The sequence below is a fragment of the Rissa tridactyla genome, chromosome 2, assembly GCF_028500815.1.
Source record: "Rissa tridactyla isolate bRisTri1 chromosome 2, bRisTri1.patW.cur.20221130, whole genome shotgun sequence".
NCBI classification, from domain to species: domain Eukaryota; kingdom Metazoa; phylum Chordata; class Aves; order Charadriiformes; family Laridae; genus Rissa; species Rissa tridactyla.
Genome location: NC_071467.1, coordinates 89696581 through 89710208, shown reverse-complemented (window position 1 = coordinate 89710208; position 13628 = coordinate 89696581). Strand labels below are relative to the sequence as shown.

The following is a 13628-nucleotide window of genomic DNA, read 5'->3' as shown; positions in this document are numbered from 1 at the left end:
ATGTTTTTCAGCCTACAATCCATGGACTATTACTAAGGCAAGCTTTAAGATAACGAAGGATATAGTTCCATGTAACTTCAGACAATATACAGAAGTTTTTCCTGATGAGTTGTCCTGAGTTAAGCTCTCCTTTCTCCCAGTATACACATAGAACCCTTTTCGCATGGAGGAACCTCTGACAGAAGATTTTCCATTCAAAAGAAAATTACGTAATAAGAAGATCAAAACTGAAACTTTTTAAGGGGTCTGCAAATGAAAGGTTGGAAAAAAACTTCATATACATCTGTAAAGGACAACAGTACAGCATGTTGTATAGCGTACAGCTCATCTTTACCTTTAGGACATCCAACCTAATTTTTAAGTTCAAAGACACGTAGGGAAACCAGCAAGTATTCTGATAACAGGTTCTGATTGCGAAGTTTCCTTAGAAACAAAGTGGTCTGCCACTTTGCCTTTTTTCTCTGTGCTACAGGTACAATAAAAGAACTGCTGAAGTTCAGTCCTAAGGAAATGCAACTGTATAAATATATATTTTAAATCTGTTTCTGTTGGTGGTAAAGAAGTCAGCAGACTAGGTATTTTACCTACCTTAAATATTCAAGACCTAGAGTAAACTAGCCCTTACGGCCACGTAAGAGATGGCCTGCTCTCTTCTAGAGATACTGCTCTGAAAAAGCATGTCCTTGAATAACTTGCATTTTCAGCTCTCCTGCACAGTATCCCAGGCACTAATCAGCAGAAGCCAAGGAAACTGGGGACAGAGACAATCTGGGAGAAAGAACAGACTTCCTCTCGTATTCACTTGCACATGCTTAAGCCCCATAATAGTACTGAACTGCACATATGCCTATGTGAATAAACCAGCTGGCAAGAGATAGCATTTACAGAGGATGTGGAATAATATAAAAACCTGAAGAGCTTCAATGGAGTCCTTTCTACATTAAATTAAAGAATCAGACATCATTAACACTTCAAGAAGTGATCATCAATTCATACTTTGTGTTTGTGGCTGCATTATGTAGCAACTGAAATAGATATATTGTGCAATGTGCTGTACAATACACATGAATAAATGAATTAAACTATTTAATTCCCCATAAGTGAGACTGCAAATTTCTTTAAGCCTTACCAAATTTCATAGGACAACTGTGGAGCAATATTACTTTGAGAAGTCTTAAATGGCTGCTGCATTTAAAACTTCTGATATGTTTCAACTTGTTCCAAGCTTACCAATGCTGATCAAACCAGCAAAGCAAACTTGATTCATGGCAGCAGATACCTGATCTAGCATAAAACCCTTTATGGTAGACTCAGACATAGTATCAATTTTTTTAACCAACTTGAACTTGCAGAGTAAATTTTACCAGATCAACACATTCCACATCACTATGGTGACTCTGAGATGGAACTAAGAGCCTTAAAGTAACTCATTGCATCAGGCACTAAATTGCAAGCACCTATCAACCTCGCTTTGCAACTGCAAGTGCCTCGTTTGCTGTCTTCCATATGTTCTTACTCAATGAGACCTGCTGAATTTTCAAAGTTGGTACGTTCTGAAGTTTTCAGACCATCATCAAATGAAAAGGAAACTAAGTTAAGTAAAGCTACTAGAATAAAGTTAACTTTCAAGCTGTCAGAGCAATCCGCTTACAAATTACCTTGAACAGGCATTCAGGATCATCAGATAATACTAGTCCATGATGGGCAACCCAAAACAGATTAAAAACAGATGATCAATACATTTACCTACTTCATATTACTAACAAGCGATGAAAATTCATATAAAGTATATGAGGGTAAAAACCCTAAAGCTTCTTGGAGAAAACAAACCTATCACCGATCACCAGGCATGTAAAACATCTACTTTGCAGATACGTTGCAGTAGAAAGATATAACCCTCGCTACCATGACAGGAACATAGCAGAAGCTTGTAAGAAGGATGAAATTAAAAGTAGAAAATAGACAGATCTTGTAACCTAGCACAGAAATAATATACTTACAAGTAACTGAACTAGGTTAAGATATAGATACAGATTCACCTGAGCTGATCTCATATAGAGCCATACCAGTAACAAACACTGCTTCAGAGGGGGACAGTTACTGCATAGACAATCTCAGGCAGCATCCAAATTAGTTAAGTCTGAAAGAATTAAGTCAGCCCTGCACAAAGCCACTTGAATGTTGCTGCAGTGAACACTGAGGTCGAGGGGCATATGACCTTGGGGAAAGCATCAAACTCAGCCTGGCTCCCTACATATGTGCTGCAGTGTGCATGAGCTACCAGAGCTTCCCAAAACCAAAAAAGCTAAGGGAGAAGCATGGCACGGAGGTACTTCTTCCGGCTCAAGACCCCAGGTGGCTTCTGCAGGAATCAGAAAGCATCAACAGCATCAAATTAACTCCATATGCTCCATCTTGCAGCACTGCATTTCCCAAAGTGTATCAATTACCTTGCATTACAAGGATTTTGCCATTCTCTGCAGTAACCCGGTTTTCTGTTATACTCTCTGACATCAAGCAAAATTATATCAATATAGTCCTTACATGACTGTCTTTGCCAAGGGACTATTTAAAGTGTACAAATAATATCCATCGTAATTCTCAAGCATCGTATTGTCTCAGTTTTCTTCATACTTCAAATCTAGTACGTTCCCCTTTCCTCGATTTCTACATTTATCTCAGGGCAGTAGTAAATTTTCAAGTAAAGTTTTAACAACGTGTCCAAATGGATTCTATAAAGAATAAAAAAAAGATATTAAAAAAATAATTAAAACCCTAGGGGCAGGCTCGGGGGGACCTCATCAATGTATATAAATACCTGAAGGGAGGGTGCAAAGAGGATGGAGCCAGGCTCCTCTTAGTGGCGCCCAGTGACAGGCCGAGAGGCAGTGGGCACAAACTGCAACACAGGAGGTTCCCTCCGAACATCAAGAAATACTTTTTCTACTCTGATGGTGACTGAGCACTGGCACAGGTTGCCCAGAGGGGCGGTCGAGTCTCCATCCTTGGAGATATTTCAAAGCCATCTAGACATGTTCCTGGGCAACTGGATGCAGCTGTCCCTGCTTGAGCAGGGGGATGGGACCAGATGACCTCCAAAGATCCCTTCCTACCTCAAGCATGCTGTGATTCTGTTATTTTTGCCATTATTTCTCTTACTCCAATAGTTTTGTCAAATGACAAAACATCTGATAGCTCTCTCTCCCCTCCGACATCAAACCGAAATGAAAAAGTACTTGTTATATAAATAAGAAATTCTTATTCTGTGAGTTTTTACGTAACAGTATTTCCTTCAATTCAACAGCAAAGTAATCGCTTGCATCACCATCATGCAGCATTATATTGCAGGAAGGGAGGAAGTAAATTGCCTCTCCCCTATGGTGCACCGGGGAAGGAGTTCAGTATTTCTCAAGGGCTTTTTCAGCTTCATCTGTCTTAAAAAAAAAAAAGTCCGTACAGATTTTTTTTAACTGCTCATCCAACAAACTCAACATACTTTGTGTCAAGTCTCAGGCACATTCATCATAAATAAAAATACAAGGCCTACAACCTTTACTGAATCACTCAAAAGTTTCAGTCTATGCTAGAGGATAATTCAACTCATTTTCTCAAACCTGCATCTTTACAATACACCAGAAAACCAACACAGTTCATATCAATACTTGATCATGTCCTGCTTGCAAATACAAGGCAAATCTTTTTATATCAGGTAATGACTCTAGTATAAAATTTCCTGCAAGCGCTCTCTCAGCTGAACAGAATTTACGAGTCATATCTTCAATCAAAAAAAAGGTAATCCTCAGAGGAAGAAAAGTTATAGGAAAGTCAATATAACTTAGTTATAGGAAAGTCAATATAACTTACATGGAATTGAAATTATGTATAGGGGAGCTTAAAGAACCTTTCAGTGGTTGGTTCCGAAATGCAAACCTCTAGCTAATCTTATTGCTGTTTCCCTTCTTCTCTCCCCAACCTCCCAGGAGGAAAAAAAAAAAAAAAAATATCTCCTTTCCCTAACAGCAAAACTGTCAGAAGGAAACATGTGCTACTTCAGCACAAAGCCTGCTCGCTTTGCTGAAGCTTTCAACTAAGGCATGGTTAGACTCACACATAACTGAACTAGCAACAGTGCCTATACAGAGAGGTTCACTTCCGCCTTCCACAACATAAAAAAGTAACAGCAACTCTGGCACAGGAACAGAACAGAAGATTAGGACTAAAGCAGCTAAATTCCCTATAGCGTATCAGTAAACATCCTAAGAGAACAAGAACATGCAAATAAGTTACTATAAGGTAAAATATAATGTGGACATATGGTACACTTGCTACTCAGTGACAACTTGATATATACCTGCCTAGTACTAGTGGCTACTAGTCTGTCCTCCTTTGCCCATCAACATCATGTTTACCTCATGCTATCTTATCTCGTTATTTCTTTGTGTAGTAATACAGTTATAGAGACTAACCTGTCTTCTGAACTATCTACCATTACACCCCAAATCACCCCAACACAGATCTCAGCCAAAGCTTAAACTATCCACTCATCCATCAGACACAGCTTCCAGCAGACCTGGTTTCGCTCATTTGACAACTCCGACAGTTGCAGAAGTCTTAAACTAAGAAGCTCTTAAGCTATGAAGCGCATCTCACTGAAAACTTTTCAGAAATACAAGTGTCATTAAAATGGAGGGGGGTTTAAAGCAGTCACAATTGGAAAAAGTTCTGCTGGCTTCTTTATCAATAAAGCCAACATCAGAGCACTATGAAACCTCTCAGGTTTCATCAAGGCGTTACCGTTTACTGGCAGGTCTGCAGGGAACTCAGCTCCCCTTTCCTTCAGCATTACATACAAACCTCGTACTCTTTCAACTGTTTCCTCTACTTCTTTTAAAGAGACAACATTAATTCTCTCCCATTCGCTGATACCAGTGGCTTTGATTACCTATTTATCTGCACCTTTCCACCCTTTTCTTACTAAGGGGAGCACCTTTCCCAAATCAGGTAGTAAAACCACTGCCTCACCCACAAGTCATCATTCCGCCTCACGGCATCTGGAGAGGTAAACCAGCAAGACTATATATTTTTGCTTATTCTCGTAAAGTAACAAACAAAAGACTTGAGCTGACAAAAACAAAACACCTAACAAACAAAAAACTAGTTATTAGAATAACAGAAGTGATTTGTCTTCTTCCCAGTTTCCTATCTTATTTAGACTGCCATTTAAGCTGAGATATAATGAACTGTTTTGAGGTAGCCCTGTTCTGCTATGTATTCATACAAAACAAAAATCTGGTGAAACACTGACCATGACAAAGGCCTGCACATAGTCACAATGTCTGTAACTCAGGACTGAGACCTGTTACTAAGACACCCCTTTCTCACAAAAGCATAATCAATACGCTCTTCCCATGTGACTTTTTCCACTAGGACCCATCTGAATTTCAAATGCTACAAACAAAAACAGAAAGATACTTCACAATATCTGAAACAAACAAACAAACAGAATCCCAAATTGTAAACAAAGCCAGGAGCTTCCTACAACGAAGCAGCAATACTTCATTTTTTTGTACTCACAGATTAGCTTAATATAACTTGAATCAAGTCTCCAGAAAATTGCAAACAACTTTCTTTAGGAAATAACTAGAAACAAATCATCTCCAGAAAAACATAAATGTAACATAAGTGTTCAAACCACCTCTTTATGATTTTCATTAAAGCTATTTCAAATTTTGGGAATGTTGAGCTTTTGTAGCCAGAAAGAAAAAATAAATGGCAGATTTTAAGGCAAAAAAGCATCATATCAATCACATTAAAAAAAAAAAAGGTTTCTTCACCCACTGTGCTCAAGCTTGAGTTATGGTCATATGTATATACGGGAAAACATTTGAAGTTCATGAACATGGATGAGACATTTAAGCCACAGTTTTATTTCTAAATTTCAAGTGTCTCAATTTGTACTGTACTTGCCTATGCAAGATGATAGGGAAGGGGACAAATTTAAATTTAATACCTAGGTGCTAACCAAAGCCTTGTAAAAAGTCTGGAATACTGTATGAAGGAGGGACTTCCAAACCATACCACTCACATGAGTAGCATTAGAAAAGTGGTATCAAAACAGCCTATCAGATGTGGAGCTACTGCTACCGAAAAAAACAATGGAAGAAGCTGTCATAGAGGTTTGGGAGGATCTAACAGCGATACAGGACGTGAAGGATGACTGTACACAAGTGTTATGCATCTAAAGAAACAGTGTTGACTCCTTCACAAAGTGAATTTGCTTCAAACTACAAAAGCAAAGTTGCTAGACACAATATACATTTCCATACATTTCATTATAATATAACAATCTCCACAGCTGTAACATTACTGTTGCTGGAAAATGTAAGGGTGTTTTTGCAAAAAACTCGGCAATCCTAGTCATCTGACTATCATTTGCTTTTGTAACCAAGTGTTCTGAAGCACGGTTCCAAGACAAAACAGCTTCTAAGTCACTAGCTGACCACGTGACGCTGGTTGTTTAAATCCTATGACACTTCATTAAAATCTCTTTATAGCAGTCTATAGAGAGAAAGATAAGAAAAAACCAAAAGAAATTCCAGCATGCACTCATATTTTAGCTTGTCTAAAAGGATCCTGAGAAGTGCCAATGAATACTTGCACTGAAACTCTCCCATTCAGTATACGAACGCACAGTACGAAGCTTTCCATTTCTCCATGGAAATCCTCAGGCAGCATTCCAAACATACTTCACATTCAATAAGAATTGCCAGTCTCACTTTTTCTTCATACACTCAAATTGTCAGAAACCTCAATGTAAAACCATAGAAATTAATGTAACTTTGGGGCAGGGAGGAGCAGGTGCAAAGCTAGTGCTGAGAACAAATTCTGACTTCAGATACCAACAGAAATAAAGAACTTTTCTTTTTAATCCGACCACATTATTTTTTTTCTCTGAAGCATAAAATTCAAGTGACCTTGAAATGACAATCATGCCAAACTCCACTACTTTCTACATCAATATTTTCTATGAAGAAAACTACTGGTTTATTCCCAAATACTTTTTGGCACATTAGAGCAAGAGAAGATACATGCAACTACTCTCACATGCATTCTTTGCAAGTCTCCATGCGAGGATCCACAAAGGTGGGCACAACAGACTGGACCTCCCAACAAAACTAAACCTTTTGACCAACTTAGGAAACTATTCAGAGTTACTGTTGGATCTGACCCGTGACTTAGTCGTCCTCCTAAATCGAATAATACCAGATGCTTACGAGGGAAGTGAAAAGAACTCTTGCAAAGACCATATAATTTTCTGCCCATCAGAGCCTTCTGCAATTTTTTAGCATTTGGAAATTGGCACAAATTCAGAGGCATGAGACTACCACCTCTTGTTGACATTAAGCAGAATTAGGGTGAACAGCACGATCAAAATTGCTAGCTCAATGCTAGACTCCAGACTGCAAGAAAGTCTGATGGCAATAAGTTCAAAACCCTACTTCAGCTATACAAAACTACATTATTTTTTTCATTGTTCTGGATCTTTCACCTTTCAGTGTCACTCAGTGTGAACTGCCTTTTGAATCATTGTTGAGACATAGAAATCCTCCAAAAAGCACACTCTAACCTGTTGTAGATATCAGATTTCAAGACACTTAACACTTAACCTTTAACCTAAGGTCTAGCGTAGTATTTATTTTTGGCACACCTTAGTATTACTAAACTGCTCCAAAGTAAGTTTTGGTCCCCTCTCCTCTCCTTTCTCCCCCCCCCCCTTTTTTAATAGTGATGTCCCATTGCCGTCTATCATTCAGCAGGTCAGCACAATAATCATTAAGATGTTCTCACATGACTGTACATTGGTCTAGGATTGCAAGAAGTCTTTTTTGTGTACATAACACTGCAGTTACACAGGCTGTTCTTTTTCTAATTCTACTGTAGTATGTACGTTATCAATAACTGGAAACAACATATCATGTTAACAAAGACAAGAGAATGTTTAATCAATTGGATGAATTGACTGGAATTCCCAAGGAAGCCGCTTTTAATGAAACAGAAATTTACATCAGTTGGAAGCCTTGAAGCACGGGGTTTTTCCAACATTCACCAGTGTTATCACGAAGCAAACCACAGTGAAACTCTCAGTTGGACGAAATCAAGTTTGATACTCTAAGTATTCATAAACATGATAACCAGAATATAAACCACACAGCATGAAAAAAAAAATCCATACCATTTTTAAAAGCTTCTGAAAAGCAATAACAAGTTGAAAGTTTAGATGTCTCCTATTGTCCCAGCCATCTAGATACTATTAGTTATTTCCAAATTTTAAATCTGACTGCATGTATTTACAACATTAGAAACTTTTTATAAAACAAACAAAAATATGGGACTATTTACAAAATGCCTTTAGGTGTCTTAGAATACACATACACATAAATCTTTCAACTGTCTACTAACCACAACTCCTTTCATCTCAATACCTTCCCATGTGTTCATTAAATCCTCAAAAGTCAGGTGGCTGGGCAGCTTCTCTATCTCAAAACCACTTCCACCAGCTACCTTCTTTTCAGAACTTTACGTTTCTTGACAGTAACATTAATAAGTCACACAAGTAATTTTATTCTAAGCCATCTGCTCTACTATTAAAACTCAAAAGCTTTTAACGCCGGCTATGTGATGATTTTCCAAACATCTGCACCACTTTTTCCTCCCAAAAGCTATACCAACCCAGTATATTTACCACTCCCCAACTCCAAATCCCAAAATGGTTAGCCAAAGACTGCAGGCACTGCGTAAACATGCCACCATTAATTATAGGAAACATTGTATTAGTTGTGCATGATCTGTGAAACTCAGACCTATCCTTGGATGACTTAGCCATTCCAATGCATCAGCAGAAACGATATGCTGGCTCCTGATACCCCACTTTTAACAATTTTTAGACTTTAAATGTATCAGCCATGGCTTAACACCGAACCCTTTCTCCTAGCAGCATACAACTTATCTCTTGACAGCAGGCACAAGAAACCACAAGACAGCTAAAAATTAAGGTTGTCCATCCCTCACATTTCTTCGACATTTGGCACACGTGTGACCTTCGCAGGAAGGCTGAAGCTCGATAAAGCTCGCAAGCAGGACCAGGCTAACACCGGTCCTGGCACCCCACCCTCTCAGCCCCCGGCTGCCCCTCTCCTGCAGCCTCCCCCAGCCCCGCACAGAGATTACAGACAACAAGAAGCGATGCAAAACGCCCTTCCCCGTCCGCCCTGCTTCCCTACCCACCCGTACCGCCACGGGCACACCGGCGGCCATCCCCGCCCAGCCCCGTGCGCTCAGCAGCGGCTGCCACTGCTCCCCAGAGCCCCCCCACCCCCGGACCCGACCCCCTCCCCTTCCCCCGAGCCACTTACTGAGCTGCCCGGACCCCGGCTCCCTGCCGCCTGCTCCCCCGAGCACGCTGCCGCCCAGGCCGCCCAGGGCCCCGCCGGCCGGCGGCGTGCCGCTCTGCCGCTCGAAGTTGCCCGGGTTGGAGAAGAAATCGCGGAGCCGGGGCAGCTCCCGGCCGCCCTCCAGCAGCTCCGTGTGCAGCTCCAGCGCCGTCAGCAAGAACTGGTCCCGCAGAAGCTGCGCCGCTATCGCGTCCATGGACACCCGCGGCGGCTCCGCCGCGCCGGCCCCGCCGCCCGCCCCCGCACCGCCACCGGCATCGCCCGGCGCCGCCGCACGCAAACCCGGCAGCTCCTCGGGGCTCCCCGCCGCTGCCGCCAGCTCCTGCTGCTGGTACGCCGGCCCGACCGGCTCGTTACTGCTGCTGCTGCCGCCGCCGGGCCTAGATTCCTCGGGCTCGTCCTCCTCGGAGTCACTGAGGAAGGGGTTCACGCTAGTGCCCCCGCCCGTCGCCGCCATCTTACAGCCCGACGCGGCGCGACCGCTGCCAAGGCACTACCTTGGCAAAGCCCGGCCAGGACCACCACCTCGGGCGAGGCCGGGGCGGCTGCCAGCCCCCTCCGCTGCCGCGGGCGCTGCCGACAGCAGCAACACCGACTCCCACCCGCGGCCTCCTCCTCCCCAGCCACCTCCCACCGCCCGCGCTACCGCTTCCAGATCCCACCTCTCGCGAGAGCTCCCCCAGCCAACCGCGACCCGGCGCTCAGACCCCGCCCCCCAGGCCTTGGGCCCCGCCCCCTCCGCGCCGGCAGAACGGGCGGGGGCGGGGCCTGAGGGAGCGGGGAGGTGCCCTCCCGATGGGCGGGGCTCTACGCGCGACGCCCGGGCCGGGGTGGGGGGCGGGGCCGGGGAGCGGTTACGGCCCGGCGGAAGCGGAAGCTGCGGCTGCCGGCAGGGGAGACGAGTGAGTCTTGGCGCGTGCGCACTGAGCGCTTCCCGCGGGGGCTGAGGGGGCGAGCAGGGCTTGCTGGGGCTGAGTCGGTTCCCGGGTCCCTGGTATGGGGGTTGTTGCCGGCCTGCGCCTCCCGCCCTCCGGAGAGCCTTGGCCGGCCTAGGGGCCTGGCGTCGGCAGCCTGGCGTTGCTGTGGTGTGGGGCTGGGCTTCAGCGCCCGGCCCAGGGCCCAGGCCCTGGCCCCAAGGCACCTGTCAGCTGGCCCCCTGTGAGGGCCCATGGGCCGGGCGGGTGGTTGGGAGGCCTGAGCACCGCGCCCCCGATGGGTCTCGAGCTACCCTCCGGCGCCAGGTGTGCCTGATAGGCCTGAAATTGGGGAGGGTACGAGCAGGGGTGCTGATAAGTTGTGTGTCTAGAAGCGTGATGCTGTGACTCTTAAAAAGGTGGTGCCGAGCTGTTAGCATGTGTGTTAACCTGGCACGAAACTCTAATTGAAGCCGGAGTGTAGCACCAGGTAGTGTTTGCTGCTGAAGGAAGTTCAGCTCAGTAGAAATGATGCAGAACCAGGTCAGCATTGGTTTCTGTTCACGTTCTTTGAAGTTAACGGCCCGTTCACAAAAATAGCAGCTCTGTTTGTGTAACGCTAATTCATTAGGAGTTATTTGCTTTACTGAGAGCAAAACTGGGGCTGAAATCTTGTTAATAAAATGGTGGTAATGTTTTACGGTGATACTGAGATCCAGAAGCAATATTCAGTAGTGTGACTGCTAACTATTCCATTCATATCATGATAGTATGCTCTAAGAGACTGGTGCTTTCCTTCTGTTTTTAATTTGCATATATTTTTGTAAATAGAGCAATCAATGTTGCATTCTGTCCTATAATAAACTTTGAATTTTTTTACTAACTTAACTGTATTACATTGTCAATACATGAAAAGAGAGTAAGTAATGGACTACGAACTGGTTGTAGCATGAAGTAAAATGGTGGTATATTGAAAATGCTTTAAAATTCTACTCAGACCACATTAGAAATAAGAACAAAGTAATTTTACTGTTTTGCTGCTCCGGTGGAATTAGAAACCCTTAAAGATGTCTTGTGCTTTTTCCTTTCCTTCCTAGAGAGTTAAAGCATGTTCAGTATGAACTTGTTGAAAGTAGTGTTCTGCCTTTTCCCTTAAAATGGAGGGAAAAGCTTACTGATGTCTTGTAGCAGCATCTAGTGGCGATCAGCAGCGTTTACATGTGACTTGAAGATGTTTAAAGGCAGTTCAAACCCTAAATTCTGCCTTTCATTTGAGAAACTAGCTTCAGCCGACTTCTGTGTGCTTCACAGTAAGGACTAACTTTCCTCCCCCTTCCTCACCTAAAATAATAAAGTATTCCTCTGTTTCGGTACTTCAGAAGGGATTTGTTTGGGTTTATGAAACTAACTGAATTATTTGCAGATGTCACTCGGTTGCTCTAAAACAATTTATGGATAACTAGGATAAAGTGAACACGGTTAATGCTGAAATGTGTATACCAGAGCTGAAGAATATATAGAGAGAATTATGCTTTTTATAACATGCTTAAAAACAGGTTTTTTGTGATATACCAAAGGGGTATTGTTTTGAGAGACCTGAAAAGAAAACCTGATAAGGGAAGTATAGTACCTTGGAGGATGTGCGAGACAGAAGAAGATGCAAGAGTTCTGGAAATAAAGCATTATATAGGTCTACTCGAGGCAGACAGCTACAAATTAATTTTTTAAATTTATTTGGTGGTCATTCTGAGAGAGGCAGATTGTTCATCAAGCTGCTTTGTCTCTTACTGGAGTTAGTGTTTCCGTCTAACTTTTAAAGGATTTGAGTTCTATATCTGAAGAACAGCATACTTAGAAATCAAGCTTTCTGAGATACATTTAAAAATGTGTTAAGCTGAGTAGCCAAAATACAAGGGGCTTATAGAAAAAAAATCTTCAGAGTTTTTTGGAGGTGTGGCATATAAATATTTTTTTCAGTCTATACAAGTTTTTTCATGAACTTTAAAATTTATGGTTCTCGAGATGGAAAATAAGTAGGAAAAAATTCAGTCTTTGGTTTTAATATGTTGATTTTGGTAGGAGTGTTAAATCTTGAGCTAATGCTTCAAAGTTTAATGAACTTAAGCATATGACCAGTTTCGGGTTCCCTCTATGCTGTCTGGGGTCGTGTGTGTAAAGTATGCTTTCTTCCTGTGCTACTCTGGTCCAGTGTCAACTGCTCTCACAGTGAATGCACAGTTTAAGTTGGGCTATAAGGGTTTTTTTTCTCTTTCAGCTTCTACAGACAAGGCTAACTTCATTTTTAAAAAATAAATTTTTATGTGCCGAATACTTGAAATTTATCAGTTAATGTGCTCTAGTGAGTCTTACGTAGCTTTTTTTCATCTGATTGGAGTCCCAATCAAGGTGCAGGAAACAAAATAATGGAGGAAAATCTGCAGCAAATCTGATTTCTACTTTAAAATAATGCAGATCTGTGAGTTCTTGACAACTCTTGCTTCAGTCTTCTTCTAAAACTGAGCTACCTGAAAGAATCTTTGTCTATGTGTGTTTAAGACTTTTACCCCCTTTCAAAAGAAACTTTACAGAAGTTACGATTTTTATGTTTATTTTCAGACTTTAAAAAAATTGAATTTCAGTTCTTTGTAAACTCCCTAACCTCAAAAATATTTTGATATTCTGCGGGAGCTGAATAATGCAAATGTTGAGACTCATAATTTTGGTTGTTTATGCTTAAAGACTACTGCTGTTTCTCTGAAACTGTGTCTTTCCCTTCCAGTTTTAAGGGCATGTTTTTTAACGAGAACAGCTTATATCAGTAGTTAATAGTTACTTGTGTGTTAAGTACAGATGTAGCTTTACCCAGAAAAAATGAATTTAGGAAGTATTTGTTAAGTTGTGATTTGAAGGAAGGAAAAGTAGTGCAGCAGTGTGAAGGGGCCCTTGGAAATATTTTCGGCCCCGCTGAAAATGTGATGATGTCCCATGAAGTCAGATGAGGACCTGAATTAAACAAAACAAACCACCAAAATCTCTTTGAATCAAAGTTTGGCTGTGTTTTTCTACCTCAAACTGTTGTTTTGAAGCATTACTGTAAACAGTGGATATTTGGAAGCCTATAATCAAAAATACAGTGAGCAAACACACTCAGGGCCTAAGAAGTATTTTAGAAAACTTGTTCAAGCTTCATGATGTGTGTATTGTGTTTTTGTGGGAATGAATAGAGAAAAAGAAATGCTATTAACAGTTGAATGAGGAGACA

At 42.1% G+C, this 13628-nt stretch overlaps 2 protein-coding genes across 7 annotated transcripts in view; one reads left to right on the top strand and one right to left on the bottom strand.

The window, feature by feature from the left end:
• RELCH (RAB11 binding and LisH domain, coiled-coil and HEAT repeat containing) overlaps nt 1–10099 on the bottom strand; it is an 84345-nt gene extending 74246 nt beyond the window's left edge. For all 4 annotated transcript variants that reach the window (XM_054189870.1, XM_054189871.1, XM_054189872.1 and 1 more), the window contains exon 1: nt 9414–10099. In XM_054189870.1, the coding sequence (XP_054045845.1) occupies nt 9414–9909 (496 nt within the window). In that variant the 5' untranslated portion in view covers nt 9910–10099. The remainder of the gene's footprint in view (nt 1–9413) is intronic.
• A 201-nt stretch (nt 10100–10300) lies between these two features.
• PIGN (phosphatidylinositol glycan anchor biosynthesis class N) overlaps nt 10301–13628 on the top strand; it is a 109706-nt gene continuing 106378 nt past the window's right edge. Inside the window, exon 1 of one of the 3 annotated variants that reach the window (XM_054190420.1) lies at nt 10301–10354. Coding sequence is in view for 1 of the 3 variants with exons in the window: in XM_054190419.1 (XP_054046394.1) it covers nt 10895–10909 (15 nt within the window). In the remaining 2 variants the exon portion in view is untranslated. The other 2 variants (XM_054190423.1, XM_054190419.1) reach the window with 2 other exon arrangements.